The sequence below is a fragment of the Dendronephthya gigantea genome, unplaced genomic scaffold (assembly GCF_004324835.1).
Source record: "Dendronephthya gigantea isolate DGI-Jeju-01 unplaced genomic scaffold, DenGig_1.0 000204F, whole genome shotgun sequence".
NCBI lineage: Eukaryota > Metazoa > Cnidaria > Anthozoa > Malacalcyonacea > Nephtheidae > Dendronephthya > Dendronephthya gigantea.
The window spans coordinates 162,849-187,843 of record NW_021163214.1 but is presented as its reverse complement, the minus strand read 5'-3'; the positions used below and the strand labels follow the sequence as shown (position 1 = coordinate 187,843).

The window sequence follows — 24,995 nt, the reverse complement described above, 5'->3', positions numbered from 1 at the left end:
ACGCAACGTAAATAATTCGGCCAAATACATTATTAATCGTACTTTCAGGAAAGTGAGTGGAATACATCAATTGCCGAAATTTTGCTATTTTTAATCTTATTGCATGTTAATTGCACACTTCCAATATCGCGGGTGCATTTCTTTGTTGAAAGCAGCATTTATCATTTTATCTTTATCTAAATCACATCCTTATGATAACGATTTTTACTACACATAATTATAGTGTCTCAATCGTCTACCACATTTATTACAATGGACAGTTCCTCAGGTAAACTCATTACAATTTTATGCCTAATTCTTCCGTATATATTGGATGCATTATTTGCATGATTGGTACAAATACGTGCATTATTTGTGAAAGCGTTTCAGAATCATAAAATAAGATAACTTTCTTCAAATTTCATAATCCGCTGTTTCTTAATGCTTAAAAATTTCAATCCTTATCATTTTTATAGTCGTGTCATTATCTTCCACTCAAATTTTAGCAACCAGTTCCGCAGGTATAAATTTGATCAACCTTTTAGAAAATTCGTTGTACAATTTTCGAGCAGACCTTGAAAAAATATTAACATATTGAAACTGAATGTTACAGGCGTCTCATCAACGATAGCGAATAGCACCAGTGGTAAGTGGATCGAGCTAGAGAATACTCCCCGTGATTTTTGGTCGAAAAATTTCTTATTGATATATAATTTATTCAAAACTTCATTAAATGAATTAAAACGGGTCTGCTTGATAATATTTGAAGGTAAACAGTCATTTTCGAGTCTTTGTTGCTGTTTTTTCATAATAATGTGTACTTTATGAATACAAAAGAACAGTGGCGTAGCCAGCCTGACAATTTAGTCATGCTGTGCTAATATTTTGGTGATCATTGACTGTGAAAACAATGAATTTCTAAAGAAATGAATAATGATAATAACATAAAATTTGCATAGCATGACTAAATCGTCAGGCTGGCTACGCCACTGCAAAAGAACATCTAACCTCTTTATACGTAGAGGAAGCGCTTTACAAGAAAAGAATACGTAATTCGCGATGTTTCAATTCGCGATGACTATAACTGCCTGACACCGCCTTAACTCCCCTTTTATCTTCAAATTTAGAAATGCTATCTTCATCTTTTGTTGCAGTGGATTCTTCTTCAGGTAAAATGAATTTGAATTAGCGATCGATTATTTTTTATGCTTGGAGAATAGGCTGAACAGGAAATGTTTCAATTCGTTAAATTTTCCCCACCTTATTTTTTTGTGTTTGAAGAGAATGACAGCACTTCAGACGATCACGCAAATTTACTTTTATAGTGTTTCCTACAGTTGTGTCTACAAGTGAAATTCACCCTACTAGTTCCGCAGGTAAACTTGTGTAAATTTTTAAGAAAAACAAAAAAATGTTGATTGTCTTAGCTTGTTGCATAACTTTTTGCACCTGATTTTTCGAAATACATTGTAATAGGAGACACATCAATGATGGCAACGCAGGCAAGTAGTGCCACAGGTGAATAGAATTTTTTTACTTACGCTGTTTATTGCAACACGCTTTCTACGCATGGGTATACATAGTGGCTACAACTATGCGAAATGCAAGATAAAAAGGAAGAACATTTTTCGCGCAACCTTTACAAGGTTCTCCCGAGTTTTTCTACCGTTAATTGTTTACATAGTCAATAAATAGGTTGTTTTCACACTCAATTGCATGGATACAATACATATTGGTTAGGTTTTATATTGATGATTCATGAAATCATCATGAGCTACGTTACTATACTGTGCAATTATTTCACATTCAATATCTTAGGATGTTTCTCATAACGTTTTGTAGTGATGACAGAATTATCCTCAAGTCAAATCGTATCAAGCAGTTTCACAGGTAAATTTAGGGCAATGTCTATAATATCAATTCTAATGGAGAAATAGGACTTTTGCCTTTGTATTATATTTATTTATATATCTCACGTGATAGGTGACGTATCATCGACGATACAAAGTCAAGCAACAAGCATTTCAGGTGATAAATTATCCCAATTGTTTCCAAATGTTTATACTATCTGCATCAGTGAACTCAAATAAGACTGGAACGCTCACTCTGTCGGACGTTTGAAGCCAAGATGGCGGCATTGAAGCCTTTCTTGTACGTATGATCCAGGCCTCCACGCGGAGATTTGGTAGGTAAAATGGCGGCAATTATGATTTTACCTTTAAAATTTTCGACATTACGGATCATGCCTACAAGAAAGGCTTCATTATCCGCCATCTTGGGTGCACTCCTTAATAAGGGAAAGTCAGAGAGTGAGCGTTCCAGTCTTATTTGAGTTCATTGACATGAATACATACATGTAGCTATATGCTAATCACACAATATTAATTTATACCATCAAAATAATTGGGCTTTAGCGCTAATTAGCCAAACATTATACCCTAAAAACCATAAATAATAGAAACTCTTCAAAACCACAAAAGTAAATTTTTTTAAAATTTTTAATTGGAAAAAGTACCAAAAATATTTAAATATACCTATTTAAAATGTATGTTGACCTACTAATTGTAGTTGTAACCGGGCAATCGTCCAGTCAAATTCAAACAAGCAGCCCTACAGGTAAAAGGTTTTTAATTATCAAAATACTTGTCAGGAAATATCTCTCTCTCCTTAAAAAACCTGGGGTTTTCCTTTTAATGTAATTTACATATATCACGTAATAGATGATTCATCGACGATACAAATTCAAGAAACGAGCACCACAGGTAACAAATTATTTCCGATTTTTCCAGAAGTACACTATATAAGTAACATATAGGCTACATGCATACGTGTATAGTAATTTATTCTTCACTCAAAACTACCATGATACACTGCCACTGAAATTCAATATTTTTCATCAGTTAAATCGCGAAGTAAGTTTGTTATACCGCACATTCAGAGTTCTTTTCCATGAATGTTGCCCCTCCCCTCTTCCCTCTTAAGAACCTGTCACACTCTCCAAAGAAAGCAAAACAATGTTATTAAAAATTTACAACGCATATTATTCTATTGTTTTTAGCTGCAACAGGGCTAACTTCCAGTCAAATTCAAGCAAGCAGCCCTACAGGTAATAATATCTACTTATCAAATAATTGACACAAAAATTATTTCTTTTTTGAAACCCTTTTTCTCTTCACTGACTAATTTGCATATTTCACGTAATAGTTGATTCGTCGACGATACAAATTCAAGCAACAAGCACTACAGGTGATAAATTATTTTTAACGTTTCCAGAAATACACCACGTACATAAGAATTTATACATGCATTTATAACAAATCCAGCTATATGCAAATCGCAGCTTTTCTTTTGCATCACAATGCCTTCAAAAATATTAGACTTCAGTGCTATTTAATAAAATAACCGCCTCGCAATGGTCGTTCAAACGACTATCTTTCCTGAAGAACTTGCTACCTTGCTATTTAGTGCAAAAGGATACTACGTCATTCGTTGTCATGGATTCTACTTCAGGTAAGATGTATTAAAGGTTGAAAACCTAGAACCGATAAAAAATCTAGTCTCTTTTTGTGCTTTCTACATCATATTGTTGTTTAAAACGCATATTATTCTAATGTTTTTAGCTGCAACAGGGCTAACTTCCAGTCAAATTCAAGCAAGCAGCCCTACAGGTACAAATGTCCGTTTGCGAAAAATTGTCACAAAAATTCTTTCCTTTTTTGAAACTTTTTTATTTTCATGGAACTAATTTACATATTTCACGTAATAGGAGACTCGTCGACGATACAAATTCAAGCAAGCAGTCCCACAGGTGAAAAATGACCATTTGATGAATAATTGTCACAAAAATGATTTCTTTTCCTGGAAATTTTATTTTTTGAATCTTATTTATATATCTCACATAATAGATGATTCATCGACGATACAATTTCAAGCAACGGGCACAACAGGTAAAAAATTATTTCCGATGTTTCTAGAAATACACTATATAAATAACATATACATGCATGATGCATACGTATATAGTAATTTATTCTTTACTCAAAACTACCATGATACACTGCCATAGAAATTGAATGTATTTCATCAGTTAAATTGCGAAGTAAGTTGTTATACCGCACATTCAAAGCTCTTCTCCATGAATGTTTAGGGACCCCCCCCCCTTAAAAACCTTTCAAACTCTCCTACAAAAGCAAGACAATGCTTTTCAAAATTTAAATCGCAAATTATTGTATTGTTTTTAGCTGCAACAGGGCTATCGTCCAGTCAAATTCAAGGAAGCAGCCCTACAGGTAGGCTAATAATATTCATTTACCAGAAAATTGTCATAAACATTATTTCTTTTTTGGAACGTTATTCTTTTCACGGACTAATTTGCATATTTTACGTAATAGTTGACTCATCGGCAATACACATTCAAGCAACAAGCACCACAGGGGATAAATTATTTTTACGTTTCCAGAAATACACAACGTACATAAGGATATATACATTCATTTATAATAAATCCAGCTATATGCAAATCGCAGCATAATATTTTTTTGCATCACAATGCCTTAAAAAATATTACACTTCAGTACTATTTAATTAAATAACCGCCTCGCAATGGTCGTTCTAACGACTATCTTTCCTAACGAACTTGCTTTCTTGCTATTTAGTGCAAAAGGATACTACGTCATTCGTTGTCATGGATTCTTCTTCAGGTAAGATGTATTGAAAGTTTTAAACCTAGAACCGATAAAAATCTAGTCTTTTGTGGTGCTTTCTACATCATATTGTTGTTTAAAACGCATATTATTCTATTTTTAGCTGCAACAGGGCTAACTTCCAGTCAAATTCAAGCAAGCAGCCCCACAGGTAAAAATGTCCGTTTGGAAATAATTGCCATAAAAACTACTCTTTGTTGAAAATTTTTCTTTTCTTGGGACTAATTTACATATTTCACGTAATAGGAGACTCGTCGACGATACAAATTCAAGCAAGTCCCACAGGTGAAAAATTACCATTTGATGAATAATTGTCACAAAAAAATTTTTTTCCCTGGAAATTTTGATTTTTGAATCTTATTTACATGTATCTCATAATAGATTATTCATCGACGATACAAATTCAAGCAATAGGCACAACAGGTAAAACTTTTTTTTCTATGTTTCTCGGAATACACAATATAAATAACATATACATTCATGATGCATACGTATGTTTGAGAATGTTTGGCCCCCCCTCCCTAAAAACCCTTCACACTCTCCTACAAAAGCAAGAAAATGTTATTAAAATCTTAAATCGCATATTATTTTATTGTTTTTAGCTGCAACAGGGCTAACTTCCAGTCAAATTCAAGCAAGCAGCCCTACAAGTAATAATATCTACTTACCAAATAATTGTCATAAACATTTTTACTTTTTTTGAAACGTTTTTCTATTCACGGACTAACTTGCATATTTGACGTAATAGTTGACCCATCGACGATACAAATTCAAGCGACCAGCACCACAGGTAATAAATTTTCAACGTTTCCAGAAATACACCACGTACATAAGGATATTTAAGGATATTTTTTGCATCACAATCCCTTCAAAAATATTAGACTTCAGTGCTATTTAACAAAATTAACGCCTCGCAATGGTCGTTGAAACTACTATCATTCCTGACGAACTTGCTACCTTGCAATTTAGTGCAAAAGGATACTACGTCATTCGTTGTCATGGATTCATCGGTGATACAAATTCAAGCAACAAGCACCACAGGTGATTAATTATTCCCAACGTCTTCTGAAATACACTATTTATATAAGGATATAAATTATGATAAATCCAGCCAGATGCTAATCACACCATATTTTTTTTGCATCATATCGCCTTCAAAAATATTATTTTTTCATTATATCGCCTTCAAAAATATTCTTTTTTTTTCATCATATCGCTTAAAAAAATATTAGACTCCAGTGCTAATTAACAAAATAACCAACTCGCACTGCTCGTTTAAACGACTATCTTATAAACGGATCGCAAACGATCGATGATCAAATGAACGGTCCCTTTTTTTACTATTTAGTGCCAAAAGATACTTCATCATTTGTTGCCATGGATTCTTCTTCAGGTAAAGTGTATTGAAATTTGAAATTCTAGCACCAATAAAAAATCAATTCATTTTTTTCTTAAGAATACCATGATACCCAAATTTTCAAATTAAGTGTGTTCCATAATTATACAGATGTGCATGAATATCAGTTTTCAAATTGTGAAGTAATTTATTTGAGATCCCACAATTATAGTTATTATTTCACAAATGTTTAGATATCTTCCCCCTGAAAACCTTTAAAGCTCTCATAGAAAAAAATTGATCATTGAAAATTTCAATTGGAATAAGTGCCAGAGTAATTTCATATTGTATTACTTTTTAAAACGCATATTATTCTAATGTTTTTAGCTGCAACAGGGCTAACTTCCAGTCAAATTCGATCAAGCAACCCTACAGGTAAAAATGACCATTTGCGAAATAATTGTCACAAAAATTCCTTTTTTTTTAACTTTTTTTCTTTTCATGGAACTAATTTACACATATCACGTAATAGTTGACTCATCGACGATACAAATTCAAGCAGCAAGCACCACAGGTGATAAATTATTTTCAACGTTTCCAGAAATACACCACGTATACGTATACATAAGTATATATATATATATATATATATATAATATATATATATATATATATATATATAATATATATATGTATATATATATATATATATATATATATATATATTTATATACAAGCATGTATAATAAATCCAGCCATATGCTACTTGCAACATATTATTTTTTCAACATAATGCCTGCAAAAATATCAAGCTTAAGTGATAAGGCCTTGACTATCTTACCTGATGAACGATTGCTATTTTGATATTTAGTTCGAAAGGATACTGCGACATTTGTTGTCATGGACTCTTCTTCAGGTAAAATGTATTAATATTTAAAAACGTGGCATCGACAAAAAACAAGTAATATTGGGAGTATCATGATACGCCATTGAGGTTGAGCGTGGTCCATACACCGATCATGTAATGCATGCATCAGTTTAATTGTGAGGTAATAAGTTTGAAATACTGCACATTCAGAGTTCTTAGAGAATGAATGGAAAAACCCCGCTTAAAGATTTTTCAGGCTCTCCTTAAAACAAAAAAGCAATGGTGGAAAAAAAATTTCAATAGTAACAACTAAGTAGCCTATCAGTTATGAAAAATATTTAAAATATTGCTGCTTGAGAGGCATGTTGTTCTCTGTTTTAATTAAATCTCTAGTAAAATTCAAGCAATTAGTCCCACAGTTAAGAAAATGTTCTTTTTCAAAATATTTTGTGAGGAAAAATCTTTATAGCTTTAGGCATAAACCAGGGTTTGATATTTTTTTATGGAATTTAATTAAATATCTCATATAATAGGTGACCAATCGACGAAACAAATGCAAGCAACAAGCACCGCAGGTGATAGCCTAAACTAGTTTGATCATTGCCAGAAACACATCAGTGGCGGCTCTAGGGGAAGTCAGAATAAATTACATGCACACGTCTAAATTTTATGCTGTATAGTATAATTTTTCAGACTACCTCTAGACCCGCCACTGAAATACACTACGTATATATACAAGATATACACAAGAATGTATAATAATAACTCTAAATAGTATTACGTGCTATTATCTATAATCACTCCGTTTTAATCTATGGCATCATGATGTTGACGAAGAGAAGATGTGTGCTTTTAGTAGTGATTAAAAGATAACCGCAGCGCATTAATGTTCATTTAAACGAAATTCGTTATTCTTACTTCATGAGCGCTTGCTATTTTCAAAATGTAGAGCCGAAAGATACCACGTCATTTGTTGTCATGGATTCTTATTCAGGTAAAATGAACTAAAATCTTAAAAAATCAAGTCATCTTTGGCTAAAAAATTGCATAAAACACGGCCATTGCAATTAAGTGTGTTCCATATTATACACTCAGGTAGGTATTTACAGTATGACATTCAGTTGCATCAAATTAATTCGATTGTGAAGTAGGAAGTAACGCACTTTTAGAGTTCTTTTGAAAATTTCAATTGAAATCAGTACCAAAGAAAATTTAAATTATATTGATTATAATTTCTATAATGCATGCATGTTTGTAGCTGCAAAAGGGCTATCTTCTAGTCAAATTCAAGCAAGCAACCCCACAGGTAAGAAATGTTTATTTCCAAATCATGCATCGTGACAAAAATATTTTTTCTTTCCTTTTTATGTAATTTATTTAAATGTCCCATGCACGTTATAGTTGACTCAGCCACGATGCAAATTCAAGCAACTAGCGCCACAGGTCAGTGAAAAATTATTTCCAATCTTTCCAGAAATATACACTATCTACATACTCTCCATACTAGACTAAATACGGATATATACATACCTGTCTAATAACTTATGTTAACTGCGGTTTTTTTCATACCATATAAGATTGTGACATCTTAGTTGATGCATTCAAAAATATAGGTCTCATTGCCAATAACACAAAAATCTGTCGTATACTGACACTCATAAAAAACGAGTTACTCCTAATATCAGAGTGCAATTAAAAATGAGTGTTGAAAGGGTTGAGCGTATAAGGTAGGGCTTTTAAATTTGTAAAGTGTAGAGAATAATATATACATGGATACACGGAAATACAGCATTTATTTTCAGTGTTAAGGCCTGAATTATACGTCGCATTTTTGTCGCGTCGAATGCAATTCAAACAACAGATATATATAATAATGAAGCTTGATGTGGTTAATTTATCTGAGACGATAAACCACGTTAAGCTTCATTATCGTACATACCTATTGTTTGAATTGCATTCGACGCGTCTAAAATGCGTCGCATAACTATTGGTCTATAGATACTAGTGCCGATAGATACTACTTGCATTATTTACTGTCATATACTGACACCCATAAAAAAACGAGTTGCTCCTAATATCAGAGTGCAATTAAAAATGAGTGTTGAAAGGGTTGAGCGTTTAAGGTAGGGCTTTTGAATTTGTAAAGTGTAGAGAATAATATATACATGGATACGCGGAAATATAGCATTTATTTCCAGTGTTATAAGGCCTGGGTTATACGTCGCATTTTGGACGCGTCGAATGCAATTCGAACAATAGATAATAATTATTATGGAATTGTATGGAATTCTTCAGATTCTTGGCATTATAAATACCAGTTTGAAAGAGAGTATATAATTATAGATATACACGGTATATTTATGCTATACAAATATTTTTTACCTTCCAGAATTTATCATGAATCTGGTCACTTCAACAGGTATAACTAATAACAATCACTGCTATACATATACCAGTAATTTCCTGTTACAAACGCTCTGTTTGCAATTTAATCTGCTATATTTTAATATTCTTGTAAGTTTGCATGGTGGCATCAATAAGTAAATTAGTTTGTATAGGTACATCACGTGCAAGTATTTAATGCTGTAAAGCTTTGTAATGCTGTAATGCTGTAAACTCTGAATGAGAATAAACTAATGCTCGGGCTCAGAGAAATTCCGGCCATGCCAAATTTAAAAACCAATGCGCAACTTGACATAACTTTATTGCTATACATGATCTGTGAAAATTTAATTAATTCAAATTCGACTTATATTACAGATGCTCTTCCGAGTCCACCGACTACAACATCAGGTCAGTATCGCATGCATAATTCATCCCTGACTGAAAATGCTGCTTTGAAAGTTTTCCTTTCATCTTCCACATTGGCTAGATATACTAAAAACGGCCGATGATTCATCTAGACGATGTTGGGCAAGCGTAAGATAGTTCGTCTTTTAGTTCCTCTGTGTGTAAACACGGGCGAACAGACGATCATCCGTCAAAACGAATATTATCTATTCGACGAATTTGAATGGGTAGTTCGTCTTGACGCAGCATTTGTGTGTTGTATGATACGAGGAGGGACAAACCACGAAAAATTAATCATCAAGTGACTCTTGTGCACTCTTTTCACCAGATAAATATCTTCCCAATTCCCATGCACTTTCTAAACGCGCAATTTTTTTGTTTTAAAAAAGTATATTTATTAATTATATGCATAGTATCGCATGAAACGAAAGTCCTAAGAGTGCACTAAACTTCAATAGAGATTTGATAATGAATGAATTATGTTATGTTGGAACCAGCGCATCCGATTTTTACAAGTTTGCTGTTGGAGAACATGCTAATTTTTTACTACACTATACAAAATCTTCTCTCAATATCAAAGCTCGACATCATAACTGCCGCATTGAATCACTCATTTTTCTCTTTGCCTGGTAGTCAAGTTACCATCGTCTTTTGCAATTGCACCAACGGCAACTACACAAGGAGCTGAAATCGTATCATCAACGCAGTCACCGAGTTCAGGTATTTAACACAATTTTTAAACAAATTATTATACATGATTATCTTCACTTGCAGATAGAAAAAATTGTTCGTAGCAACTTATTTGCATATTTTCTTTTAAAACGAAACAATCAAACTGAAATATTGTATTCATGCATTCTGTCAAAATTCAAAAGAAAATAATTATGCAAATGTTGAAAACTACCTAAGTCGGAAAAAATTATGACAGCTCTGATTTGCCATCACTTTGGTTGATTTTATATTCTTTTAATTATATTCTTTTGAAATCGATAACCAATAGCGTTGTACTTGAAATTACGCCATGTACTTTATTTTAATTTACCCTCAATTCGCCAATGCTCTTATAAGCGTCCCCCAAATTCACTTCAGTTTAAAACTTTTTGATCTTACCCCCTTTGTGTATAAGCTGTTAAATGTAGCATTAGTAATGATAGAACATGAATCAACGCGTATTCTGTACCTAATGCGATTTGTTTCCTCCCAGGACGCGGAAACAGTAAATAATTTTAACTACATTATAATTATATGCACTTTTATATACATAGCTCCTTGCTCGACAAATCCATGTGATGTCAATGCAGTCTGTACAAACGTCGGGAATACCTTCTCATGTAGCTGCAATACGGGTTACACTGGCACAGGAAAAACTTGTACAGGTACAAAATTTTTATACCCGTTATCACCCAAACCGTTATCATCCCAGGTTTTTAAATATGGGTTTTTTATTCCGACATCTTTTCACATATGTATTGTACATAATTATTTGTTGTAATATCAATGAAAACACTAAACACGTTTCAATAACAATAAGCCTTTTCATATGTTCACACGTTTACTACGAACCCAGACAAAATATGCCTTAGCTATATATCTACATGTCTATTACTCAAGCATAATGTTGCCGGATAGTGTTACCATAACTTGTCAAGAAAGGTCAGAGATCTATATACTACAATGCCTTATTATATCCACATTTTCGCGACACCATACATGTTTTAAACAGAAGTGGTTTATCGCAATTTTTATTTGAAAAATTATTTCAAGTTTTTTAGCGTTTCACCTTCTATTGAAAATACCTATGCGCCTCCGTAAATCAATCGCCTGTTTTTTAGGCATTTTTTTGCATTACAAAATCGCCGATTTTTCCAAGTCCTTGTATATTTATGAGCATTTTTTTAGATGTAAACGAATGCACTTCATCACCGGGAATATGCGGAAATAGTTTGTGTGAAAATAGATTTGGTTCCTACGTGTGCAAATGTCCTACCGGATTTTTCTACATTGGAAATAAATGCGAAGGTAGGTTTTCCCGTGTTACTAGGTTAATATACAACATTAAGATAAACGTTTAAGTATATGAAATTTTGTTTGTTTGCATGTTTCCTTGGGTATAATTGTCATTCAAGACAAGTGATTTTTCAAGAACTCATTATAAATCCTTGACCTCTTATTAAACGTAGGGAAAAAAATATCGTATTATATTTTCCATTCTTATAGAGGCATTGTCTTATAAGCTGGAGTTCACCGTCATAGAAGGTGCTTCTTACTCGGACGATCTGCAAAACAAAACATCCAAAACATACATGGAACTACAAAAGGCTCTGGAAAGTGATGTATGTGCTTCTATATTTTTCGGTATAACTTCAAACAGTGTTGCGACGTAGCACACAATTGTCAAACGAATGTTAATTATTGTAACGAATGTCAATGATTGTAACGAATGTCAATGATGGTAACGATTGTCAATGATTGTAACGATTCAATTGAACCTAGCCAGTTTTTATTACTAACAAACCGATTACTTATGAATTTAAAATCGTGTTATGCAAAATGCAATACTGGAATAGAAAAGGCTGGAATTATTTCCAGGTGTGATATAAATGTACTTCTTTTCGCTTACACATGACAATAACATGTGGTGCAGTAAATAGTACCCGGATGCGGTAAATGCATCCCATGGATGATAAAGTATGGAACTTTTTCAAACTAGGTCGAGGCTGATTTTAAAGCATCGTCACAGTCATCCAACTACTTAGGTGCATATTTGGAAAGTTTCAGGTAAAATAATAATTTTTTTTTTTTAATTTCTTATTGAAAATAATTTGTTTTTGACGGTATAATTGTTCTTTTGGAAAGAAGCCCCTACATTATCAAGCCAGTTCAAATTATTTCTTTTGCTCCAGCCGTGATGATGCCCAATCTTCTGGTGGTGTAGTTGTTACCTTTACAATTTTCACTGAAAAAGCTGCATTTAATGCTACTCCGACTGTACTTGGAACAGCTTTCAACAGCGGGCTAAAAGACGACACAGTTGGAGGTATTAAAAAGCGAATTCTTGGAAATGATTATGTTCTTGCTAAAAGCACCAATGGAAAGGATTTTTCGCCTTCTCTTGATAATGTTGTCGGTGAGTGTTTACATAGCTTCCATTCACAGGGGCAGAACCAACCTAGAAAATAAACATTTCTACTTTAGGATGGTAATTTAAAGTACCGATACTGTATTTTAAAAGTGTTCGCAGTCTTTAATTCTAATCTAATCTTCCCTGGGCTTTCTTTATTAAAACACTGATGTTATAAGTGATAACTCGTCTTTTTATTGGACGCTTTTGTTTTAAAATGTAATTGCAATCGCCAAAACTTCCCATCATTCAAAATCCAGACACTTTGCTTAAGATAAGGGATAGTTATTATCGAAAAGCTATTATGTTTTCACGTAAAATTATCATTTATACGAAAATGTCTGTGCCAAAATTTAGACAATTGTTACTGAAATCAGTGATAAGTCAGGCATTATATACCGGTTATTCAGGTCATTATTGCTGAAATCTTTTGCCTGCCCTACCCCTACCCAAAAATTTTATATACGCTTCCTATTTATGCCTGTTTAAACGAAATCTTTACTTTGCTGCCCAACGTAAAGTAACTAGATATGTAAGTGTAACTGAATGAAGTAAGTTCTTATTTTTCCCGCTCTAAAATTTATTCATGATATTAACTCGATAATTTGCTACAAATGCCTATGTAGTGTTGGCTGTCTAGGAGTACCCCAGTTAGCTATTTATTCTTCAAATTTTTAGCCGACATAAATGAGTGTTCCCAAAGCCCAGCAATATGCGGTGATGGTCAAAAATGTGAAAACCTTCCTGGAACATATCGTTGTTATTGTGCTAGCCCTGGGACACATCTTGTCAAGGGAACCTGTGTCGGTAATTGTTCTTGATTTTTTTTCTTGTTTAGCCTACTTCAATCACGCGAATATCAATTCGTCGTTCATCGAATGTGGGTGTAAATTTCTGAGGCATACATTTAATACATTGTTAGGAAGTGTTATAAATCGGAGTTGTATGCATTTTGCGTTACCCAATTAATAATAATTTCAAATTTCCCATCTGTTGATGATTGTGTGATATACTGAAAAAATCAGCTCATCCTCATAACCAGAAATTCAGGACATGAATTACCATAAAAGTTCATAATGCCAGGATTTCGCAATCAAAGTTAATCTGGTTATTGTAGACTTATAGATCGATTTAAGACGAGCAGAAACTCAGTACTTTTATCACAATTTTTACATATTTTTATTTTACCTTCATCAGGTTCTCCAGGAATGTCATCTGAGCAACTTGCTAGCCATTATATTTCAAGCAGCTATGAAATTACCTGGAACCTGTTATAGGCCCGTATTAAATCGAGCTCCGCAACTGCAATACCTAAGATAGAAGTTGCTTTAATTTGAAATTTTTTCTCGTGCCTTATATAATTCTATAATAACAAGACAGCCATCTTTGATTGCGAAATCCTAGCATACGAACTTTTATGATAATGTCCTGAATTTCTGGGTATGTTTTAATAGTTTTCTAGCTGTAATGAGCATCTATAGCTTGATAAACAGCTACTGTATAATAAACTTGTTCTACCAGCGGACGCGGCTCTCTATATGATCATGCATGGTTCTACCAGCGCAAGCTCTGTATAGGATCATAGTTCTATATACAGGGTATGCCCTCTATTGGATCATGGTGCTACCAGCGCAAGAGCTCTATATGATCATCATGGCATAATAGGCTTTCTAGGATCATTGTTCTACTAACGTAAGCCTTCTACAGGTTCATGATTCTACCAGCATAAACGCTTTAGGAACATGATTCTGTAAGCTTATGTTCTCTATTGGATCATAGTTCCAGCAGCGCAATCTAGCTCTCTAGGAATACGGCCCTACCAGCGCCAACTCTCGCAGCACCCTTCTCAAATTTTAAATTTTTTTCCATTCCTAGGAGCATTTTTGTATCAGCTGGAGTTCACAATTATAGAAGGTGCTTCTTACTCGAACGATCTGCAAGATAAAACATCCCCAACGTACATGGCATTACAAAAAGCTCTGGAGGCCGATGTATGTGGCTGCTTTTTCTCTATTTTCATTATGATTACAACCAGTGGTGTCATAGAATAATTTCTAGACCTTTGACCATAGTACTAATTCTCTCAATAAATTAGTTACACACGTTAATATTTACAACCTTGCTTAGTCTACAAATCGTTAGTAAAGGAAAAAAGTGCCATCGTCATAATTCAAAGAAAAATGCAACACTGATAAATTCGATGTCTATTAAAGACATACTCTTTCAAGACAATCATGTATACTGCAACAGGTTACAGAAAAATGAAGCATATTTTTCCTAACTATAGGTTGAAGCTAATTTTCAAGCATCATCTCAGTCCTCGAATTTCTTTGGTGCATATTTGGAAAGTTTCAGGTAGGCAATTATAATGTTTATTTCACAGACGTCGGGTTTTTAAAAGAATTCTTTTTTAACGTCATGAATATTTCTCACCTAACTTGACTGCAATTGTCTATTAATTAGCACTTAAGGCTTTGTGCACACGAGCGGCGTTTGCGAGCGTTATCAAAATCGTTTTTATTGAGTTTGTCGCGGCATGAAAATGAAAATGACACGCTCGAAAACTTTAAGGTGTGAATATTGTCTAAGTCATATTTGCTCGTCTCTTTCAGCCCTGATAACGCCCAGTCTTCTGGTGGTGTAGTTGTCAACTTTACAATATTTATTAACAACACTGCATTTGATGCTACTCCAACTGTGCTTGGAACCGCTTTTAACAGCGGGTTAAACGATCAAACAGTGGGTGTTATCTTAAAGCGTGTTCTTGGAAATGATTATGTTCTTGCTAAAAGCTCAGATGGCAAAAACTTTTCTCCGTCCCTTGGCAATGTTGTCGGTAAGACATAACGTACAATTGCAGAGTAGCAAAAACTGTGAAATCTGCCTGTCTAAGCACGTAATTCGATCGCTTTAGGACAGCACTTTCTATCAATTCAAATTAAATTTGGATATAAATATTTTACTTTTCAAAATTTCCACATTCTCATTAACACGAAAGTATAAATAATTGATATAATGCAAGGTCGGGCATTGGACGAATAAATTGATTTACCCTTTCCCATTTAAACTGCTTACGGCGGCCCTGGTACAGTGGAGGTACGTGGAGCGCATTTTTAACTGGGTAAAAACTACTTCATAATTTTTAAAGGTGAATTCGATCAGGTAAATCACTCCTTTTGGGGTATAGTTTAGGCCATTCCGACTTCACAGTCTGGTCTTCTCCGGCCGTTTATAGGAACTGTCCGGTTAGTTAGTTATTCTTCGATATTTTAGTCGACATAAACGAGTGTTCCCGAAACCCAGCAATATGCGGTGATGGTCAGAAATGTGAAAACTATCCCGGCACATATCGTTGTTATTGCATCAGTCCTGGAAAATATCTCGTTGGAGAAACCTGCAACGGTAATTATTCTTTCATTGTTTTTGCTAATTGGGGTGCCAACTAATGGTAAAAAATGTTTGAATAAAGGGAAGTTTGAATCTCTATCGCCATTTGTTATCGCCAGGCTAACTGCATGAATCTAGGATCATGAAACCGGTAGATAAGATGCATGTTATTTACCGGCTACGATGTCCGGAGAGAAAGATACGACCCGAGGGTCGCGAAGGAAATCTTTTTCTATCCGGACCGACTAATAACGGTAAATATAATAGTTTTTTTACAAAAGCGGCACTCGTTCGGGCAAAAGCATAAACAATCAAATCCTTATTCGTTTAATTACTCCGGCGTCAGCGATGGAGTTGAAAATTCGCCTCGGTTTGTTTTGCTGTGATTTTGTTTTATTTTTTTAATTTTTTATTATTATTTTTCGTCGTCGCAAGTGTGCGAAATATAGTATTTGAGATGTGTATGTGATCGGATTTATCTACGTCCCTTATTTGTCACGTGTCCATTGTATTTTGAACAAATAAACCAATAGTAAGGTCTGAATTAACATCTTGTTCAAGTCATTGTTGAAAAGCTAAGCCAAGCCATTGCTATTGGTTATTTGGGCAAAAATACAATAGGTATGTGACGGATAAGGAACCATTTTTGCATTAACATGGACAATAACATATAATAATTTGTATTGTACTGCATCTAGTCTCCAAACTATGTCTTTTCTAATAACTGTGCTGTTACAGCCACTCAGACTGCAGGAGAATCTAGGATTCCGCCCGCTGCATTTTGTAAAAAAATGAATACCAATATGCATTTTTCTGTTTGATTCAGGTATTTTGTCATACGAAGGTGGATTTGTCATTATTAATCGCAATTATACACCCATGTACAATGATAAAAATAGCATTGAGTATTTGCAATTCACTGAAGAAGTGGCATCCTGGGTAAATAATTATGTACATCTAATTTCTTAATTTCAAGTCATTTCAACTAAACTTTTGCGACCTAAAGTGAATGTTAAGGCGGATTTCCACTTACAGCGAAATCGTTCGCTAGCGAAATATTTGCATATTTTCTTTTGAATTGAGAACAGTCAAGTCGAACTAATTTATTTATGCTGTTAAAATTCAAAAGAAATATGCAAACATTTCGCTAGCGAACGATTTCGCTGTAAGTGGAAATCCACCTTAAGTCTTTATCTACCCTTCAAAAATGGCTGATAATATATCGTAGAATGAAACCGAAATTTTGCATTGATGACATTTAGAAAAAATAGATTTTGTAGTCAAACAAATAGTTTGGCGAATAATACTGTAGACATGCAGTAATATACTGTGATACTGTCCTGATATGTGTATAAATAACAACTTTATTTATTGTATTAACCTCGCTTTGAGCCGCGTTAAATAAATTGTTTTCTCGTACGTACTATTTTTATATTTAAATGTTCCTCACACATTTTTCATTTTTCATTAAGGTGGAAAAATATTACCTGAAGACTAAGTTTGCCGCCAACCTTGTAGGAGTCCGGGTTATCAAGCTTTAGTATGTATACCTTTTCCAACTAAAATTTAACTTGTCGTATGTTCATTTATTTCTCACTGCATGACTGTTTAACGTATAAATCGAATTTTTCTAATTAGTCCAGGATCTGTTGGGGTTGATACAATATCAGCTTTTGATCCAGCAGCAACTGGAATCACGGCAAGTGGTTTGAGTCAGGAATTAGAGTCAGAGTTAGACCTAGAAAAAAGCGGAAAATATATTGGACCACTCCAACTTACAAGAGACCCTGGAGAGAATGCTCTAAATTTTTCAGGTGGGTAAGATAGGTAAGAAATAAAAAATCGTAGCTGATTGGTCAATTCTAGTTTTCCTTAGCAACGGGGTAGCAACAGAACCGGCAATGAAAATTCTGTATAATTTAAACATGTTTACTTACTAACATTTGTGTCATTTTGCGACGTTTTTGAACATTCTTTGCGATTTTTAATTTTATGAACAATAAATTGTTTTATTTACGCGTACTTTTTTAGTTTAGTCAAAGACGAAAAAGGATACCACTTAATAATAATTTGAATAATTTTAGTTTCACAATTTTGATTGCAAAAAACATCGGAATATAACACTTTGCTCTCGCTTCAAAAAAAAACAAGTAGAAAACATCGAAGGAAATGCACAAAAGCGACTTTTTAAAACAACATGACAACGATAAATAATTACTCAATTTTCATTGTTGATTCCGTTGCTACCCTGTTGCTAAGGAAAACTAGAAATGACCAATCAGCTGCATTTTTTGTTGAAAGCCGTGTATAACCACGCATAATCACTATTCCTCATCAGTTATATTATAAGTATTATATACTTGTACTGTATCCATTACGAGATGAAAAACAGAGAAATTCTGAATGAAAAAGACACAAATAAATGTTAAAGAGGAAATTTAATTTATTTTGAAATTAATAAAACGTATCCAGACAGTTTATGTAAACTAAATAATTTCATATATTTTTTCGTTATTGTCAAATGCGTACCCGGCTACTAATACAAATTCATGCAATTCATGCAACAACAACAACAACAAAGACAGCAACAGCAACAGACAGCAATAGCAACTGCAACAGGCGGCAATAGCAACAGGCAGCAATAGCAACAGGCAGCAATATGCAGCAACAGCGGCGGCAACGGCAACGGCAACGGCAACGCCAGCGGCAGTGACAGCAACAGCAACAGCTACAGCAATAGTTTAAATTGTATTTTCTTTAATTCTTTTCTTAAATTTTTTTCCTAACAGACTATGACGAGTGTAATCCTGCTGAAGACATTCATATTCCAGATTGTGCAGAACACGCGTCTTGTGTTAACCTTGAGGCAACTTACAACTGTTCTTGCAATGAAGGGTATACAGGCGATGGTGTAACTTGTATAGGTAAAGAAGGTTCTTTCAGGAATTTATTTCCTTTTAGCCATGGGGCGCCATCAGGTTTCAAACTTGAGCGTGAGATCGTCCAAGGTTTTAAGGAATTATTAACGTTTTTTTTAAACGTTAATTATCACGAGGGGACTTAATTACTGGGCCAACATGGTGGCAACTTATATGTTTGAAGAAGCCTTGAGATCGTTTCAAAATATGAAAAAAAATTGAGAATTTTGAAAAAAATTTAGTTATAAAATGTGTCTAAGCTACTTCTTTTCTTTCATTCTAGCACTCCCACCGCTATTGGAAGGTGAGATTGCCGTGCCGTTTATTCAATTATATATTCGTTTGTTCAAATTCCAATTCAAATTTTGTTCTAGTCACGCCAATTATCGTTTTAGTCACGCCACGGATTGCATTTATATTTATATTTACAAAAGTAACTTATTAGGTGATCTATATAATGCTGCTATATAAAATATGCAAAAAAGATGCCACATTTGAGTTCCTCCATATTTAACCGCAAGTTAATTAAAAAAGCTGTCAAACTGCTCCCAAGTAATTTCTAAAATTTAATCTTGGCTTAGTGAGTTAAAAACTGATTTTATGTTTCCCTTACATTTAGTGGACAAAGAAGACAGTTTAAAAGTGAAATATATGTTTAGTACCTTGCTAGTATTTCTGGCACTGTGCATCATATTCTCAATCGTGTTCATACTACTCTCAGTTTGTCAGTAAGTTAAAATATTTTTGATTGGTCTTCAAGTGGTATTTGTTGCACCTTCTTTCCAAAATATAAAGGGTAAAAAAGCGTAAAGCCCCTAGCCCCCGCCTCAATTCTCCCAGATTCAAGGCCCGCGAAACAATTTGGAGAGTGAGGGGGGAGGGGGGGGGGCACGGGCAAAAAATGACACTTTCGCATATCGAACTATATATCACATTCAACCCCTTACATCTGCAAAGAGCTTGAAATTCACTGAATATAATTACTTTACGTAATTATTTATTCTGCAGTGCAACATCTTGCTACATACAAATCTCTACTGAATCTGAGAAGATGTACAATAACAATAACGCACATTGAATGACTCGAAGAAGGGCACGTTTGCTTGAAAAAAGGCACATTTTAGTATTTTCAAAATCGTGTCCCAGTGCCCTGGTTTTGCTACCCCTGCGGTCGAATTCAATTTTCACAGTAATGCAACTTGGGGCCGGAAATTCGGTGTTACATGCAGACAAAAACTATTTCAATGCAGTTATATTTTCACGCATTGTTCATTTTTATTCTAATTTTAGAATTTTGGAAAGAAGAAAACTGTATCAATTGACCAAAAAGGTTGAACGCGTTGAAATGCAAAGTGAGTACTCCGATTCAATCACAGCTCCCACTCATCGAAGAAGTGCTGCAATGTATAATTACTACGATTAGCCAATAAACAAAACTTTGTAATTATAACAATTTTATCACCAATATGTACGTATTTTTATTCATGATAACAATTTTTTGGAACAAGAAAAGTCAATATATTACTGAAATGTAAGAATAGTATTTAAATAGGAAAGTATACATATACAGGGATTAATGTCACACCATAGCACCCAAGACTATATAAGATTTTATTAGGCGGGAAGAGAGTGTACAATCAACTTACAAACGGAACAAATATACAATACAGCTCAGGCAAACTTTGTTCCGTTCAATGTCCTTCTCTGTTCATTGTAGGAGCCGTACATATGTATATTATAGGATGTTAACTGATTATTGACCGAGCGTGAGGTCGGTACTGTGAAACATGAGAGGTTTTTTATGAGGCTTTTTAGTGCTAAAACCTATATTTCCATCATTTCCGGATATATGTGGGGTGATCAATTAAGAGTTAAATAGGCCTAAACTGGAAAAACTATGGTGTGATAGCAGTAATCCTTTTAAGATAACATTCGCACAGCCTCCAGTATATTAGGAAATGTGTCGCACACGACCTATTGCATAGCTAAAATATTTCCAAATATATGGTAGCTTTTGAATTTTTTTTTAGCTTAATAAATTATTCATAAATAATTATTAATTATTTATTTCTTGATAAATTAGTCAAATGTCAGGAATCTTGCTCTTTTATTTTTGCTAATAAGCGCTGAGAAGGGGTTGTCCGAATAGAAATCCATATTTACATAGAAACGAGATAAATTACATTTTAAGTGATGTCAGGTTGCCTTACTCCAGAAATGGATTTGATTTCACAACTTAGTCTAGTTCCAGGTGCATAGGATCACCTGGATAAGATCTCTCAGTTGCTTTTGTACATTCATTGCGCCACTCTTTTGAAACATGTGCAACAGAACGTTTTAATTAATTCTTGTAACATTTATAGCCATATGATTGCTAGATTTTAGAAATGCATGAAAAATTAACGAGCCTAACTTTCAATCCTTGGGCAGTATTTTGGTCACATGTATACCTCTGTAGTTCTCCATAAAGGTGCATGTTATAACTTAGTAATTCATAATTATATTAACTTTGAAAAAACATCTTAATTAGTATTAATAATTTTGTTACACATATGACCTAATTTGCATTAAGCCTAATTGCTGGCGCAGGGAGCGAGCCTGAAGCGCGAGCGACAAGTCAGCAGGTCTAATTTAGGAGTTGAGAAGCGAAACTATGCATAATGTACTTTTGTGGTAACCATGCAGAATTCTTGGCGTGTTGGACCCAAGAAGCTTTGTTGAGGTGACAGTATCTCCATTGGAATTTTTCCAATTTTTTTATTTGTCTTATGGAAATTGTATAATAAATTGTGGAAGGTGCTTTATATACTTCGTTGCTTTGTTCATAAGCCGCTCAGTTTTTAAATGAAGCGAGGAAGGTAAGAACTATTTAACAAATGGGGAAGCTTTTTGAACGTTAGTTGAACATTTTTCTGCTAGTTTAATCTATAATTGCTAGAGATAATATCTTACTTACTTTCTTGTAGACATTTGGATTGCTATAGAATCACCAAGCATTATGATCAGTGAGGTAAGTTGTTCATATATATCTATGTCTACATATGGCTATTTGATAGCCAAATTCCAGGCGGTAGACTGCGTAAGCTTGATTTTATGCTGAAAATGCTGAAATTTTATGCATATCTTAGTTAATCGGTCGGATACAAATTGTTGTGCGCGTTTATGATTTCTTGTCCCTGAGTTTAGTGTGGGTGTTGCGTGTCTTCTTTAAGTGCTTAGACATCGACAAAATTTCGATAAAACCAGATAATAATATTCCATACATGCAAACATTTTATATGTAAATGAATAATGGAATACGTGTATATAACAATATTTGTTTCAGGCTGTAGTCTCTTAGTCGATTATTTATCCTATAATATAATTGTACGTGTTTGTGGCTCGCGTTTGGACTTTAGTGTTTGTGTGGCACACTTCAACTGCTAAGATATAGAACTGTATTTAAACGAAATCTACAGTATAAGGCCTAGTTTATTCGTCGCATTTTGGTCGAGTCGAATGCAATTCGAACAATAGATAATGACATAATAATGAGACTGAATAATTTATACAAGTACTTAATGGCCATCCAAACACGGGCTTTAACCAATCAGAACACGAGTTATATACATGCTATTTTATGATAAGTGTGACCATCGCATTATCTATTGTTTTGAATTGCACTGGCCGCGATCAAAATGCGACGTATTCACTAGGCCTATAACATGCCTTTATCTGCATAGTAATTCGTTTTGTTTTTGCCCCATCAATGGGTCGTCATGAACAAAGATTTATATGTTCTTTGATTGATGCACCATTCGTGTAAGAGCACGAAGCAAACCATTCTATTCTGGTTGATGGTAATCCTTTATTTAGAGTTTTATCATTTGCAGTAACTGGAGGACAAACGTACTTCAAACAGTTTAGGAGCAAGATTATATCTCACATGAAGGAAATTGAATCGGTTTTACAACTAAATCTCAAGACGAGTATTTAGTAAATTCAGAAATGGCATTTGATATGAAGTTTGGACAACAGATATCGAAATACTAGCTGCCTCGTCATTATAATGGTCAATGGAAAGCTTTTCGCGTGTTTCCTCGTGGACAGAGCCATAGGTATAGCATGCCGTGGACTGACTTTCTCAACAATCCATCATGCACCTTTTAATTTCTGGCAGTTTCAAATATATAGATCACGTTGCAAGTTGTGTGGTCCTACTGTATTTAAAGACTCTGCAAATGTGGACCATGCTAATTTTATTACCTGCAAACCGCTGAATATCCTAATCTGACATATTTTGTCTATATCTACAGGGTGTCCCAAAAAAAAAGCAACCACTTAAATATGCAGAACATTAATACAGCTCTAAAGCGCAATAGGTAAGCACCTCTGGGAATTGAAAATGACTCTTAATCCTTCATTTACAATGCTAAAAGTCATTTTAGCTGAACTATGGTACAAAGCCGAACAATATTAATATTCTTGCATATTTAAGTGGTTGCGTTTTTTTTGGGACACCCTGTATACAGGGTGAGTAAAAAAAACTGACTCCTCTGAAATTCAAATTAGCTGCAATGTGTTTGTAATCGGCTGTAATGAGACGGAATTTGCCTAAAATATCTTATGGTTATACGAAGCATATCAAATAAGTGAACCCATTAATTAAGTAGAACATAAAGTTTGTTCCCTTTGGGAGTTGAAATGCATTCTAAGCTCTGTAATAAAAAAGATTAGTTAATTGTTTTAAACACTTTCGCATTAATTAACCACGTCTTGTTGATTGTACACAGTGGGAATTGTCAAATACCAGCCATAAGTTCGCAGCTAATTTGAATTTCAAAGGCGTCAGGTTTTTTTTACTCACCCTGTACAGGGTGTCTTAAAAAAACGCTACCACTTAAGTATATGCAAGAACATTAATACAGCTCTAAAGCGCAATGGATAAGCGCCTCTGGAAATTGAAAATGGCTCTTAATCCCTTCATTTTAAATGCTAAAAGTCATTTTAGCTGAACTATGGTGCAAACCCGAACAATGTTAATATTCTTGCATATTTAAGTGGTTGCGTTTTTTTTTAGACACCCTGTATATAAAAGAGAATATTGACCAACACAATAGTTCAGAGCTCAGATTATCTGCGATTTTTTACAATGTTATACGGATCGAAAGCCAAATACTAAACAATATAAAATAATGAGAAAATATTGAGAGCAATTCAATAATAGCACATCTACGTATACAACTTGCTAAGGACGCCAGTCAAGCTATAGCAATTCCCGTCGGAATTCAAATGCGAATGAATTTGACCAGCAGGGTTTCGACGTATCGGTCTTAATACAATCCATAAAATTCAAAAGCTTATATTCTTTTATACTTTAAACATTCTAGCGTATCGAAACTATATCACGAGCTTTGCGAAGGTGAGTTCTAGCTTCAGGTTATACTTCAATCGTTATTTTGTTGACTGTACATGTATCATCCTATTTGATGCTCATTAAATCTGTACTAATTCCGAATTGGCCTGAAAGATATCCTAGTCTGGACCAATATTATGTGTATATTTACTTCCTCCGTCGTTATCAATGCAAAATCAATACGACAGCTTCACCAAAACATAATTATATGATCGCCTTAATTAGGAACGTTCATCTATGTATAATATAATAAGTAGGATTGTTTGTGGCGACATATTTCATAACCTGGAGAAGATTGCGAGAAAATATTAATAATGATTTTAGATTAATCTTTTTTCTCGCCCTAAGTCAACGTATGCATGCATGGTCAATATTTACTTTTTACTTGTACATCAATTGAAAGTTTTATTAATGTTGTCCCTCAGTGAATAACCAAGGTAGACATCTCCGTTTTCATGCAACTGAAGTAAGGCCGAGATCGGCAGAGGTAGGATGAAA

General features: G+C 34.1%; 1 protein-coding gene and 1 long non-coding RNA gene across 2 annotated transcripts; both read left to right on the top strand.

Moving 5' to 3' along the window:
* The first annotated feature begins 466 nt into the window (after positions 1–466).
* Positions 467–1,356, top strand: LOC114539502. Its single transcript, XR_003688891.1, has 4 exons — positions 467–500; positions 593–625; positions 1,107–1,148; positions 1,305–1,356. It is a non-coding gene; the product is annotated as an uncharacterized LOC114539502 (long non-coding RNA).
* Positions 1,357–1,471: 115 nt separating this feature from the next.
* Positions 1,472–21,107, top strand: LOC114539510. The gene is made up of 47 exons (XM_028560148.1): positions 1,472–1,497; positions 1,822–1,869; positions 1,963–2,007; positions 2,548–2,595; positions 2,700–2,741; positions 3,038–3,085; positions 3,184–3,225; positions 3,445–3,489; positions 3,600–3,647; positions 3,746–3,787; positions 3,885–3,926; positions 4,221–4,268; positions 4,635–4,679; positions 4,786–4,833; positions 4,929–4,967; positions 5,064–5,105; positions 5,285–5,332; positions 5,431–5,472; positions 5,652–5,723; positions 6,031–6,075; positions 6,406–6,453; positions 6,551–6,592; positions 6,890–6,934; positions 7,420–7,461; positions 7,836–7,880; positions 8,145–8,192; positions 8,288–8,329; positions 9,276–9,305; positions 9,647–9,679; positions 10,310–10,396; positions 10,942–11,052; positions 11,576–11,695; positions 11,894–12,009; positions 12,387–12,454; positions 12,580–12,803; positions 13,476–13,604; positions 14,673–14,788; positions 15,085–15,152; positions 15,410–15,633; positions 16,071–16,199; positions 17,011–17,123; positions 17,657–17,724; positions 17,823–17,998; positions 18,974–19,108; positions 19,386–19,406; positions 19,722–19,830; positions 20,393–21,107. Exons 2-47 carry the CDS (start codon positions 1,824–1,826, stop codon positions 20,523–20,525), a joined length of 3,399 nt encoding a protein of 1,132 aa, XP_028415949.1. The 5' UTR covers positions 1,472–1,497; positions 1,822–1,823; the 3' UTR covers positions 20,526–21,107.
* Positions 21,108–24,995: the final 3,888 nt, after the last annotated feature.

What these genes read in the sequence shown, in the direction of transcription:
- LOC114539510 (XM_028560148.1), top strand. Translation starts at nt 1,824, where the DNA reads ATGACAGAATTATCCTCAAGTCAAATCGTATCAAGCAGTTTCACAG. An exon ending in TCAAGCGACCAGCACCACAG is followed by an intron (nt 5,473 to 5,651) that starts GTAATAAATTTT and finishes CTTGCAATTTAG; the next exon opens with TGCAAAAGGATACTACGTCA. An exon ending in CGATGGTGTAACTTGTATAG is followed by an intron (nt 19,109 to 19,385) that starts GTAAAGAAGGTT and finishes CTTTCATTCTAG; the next exon opens with CACTCCCACCGCTATTGGAA.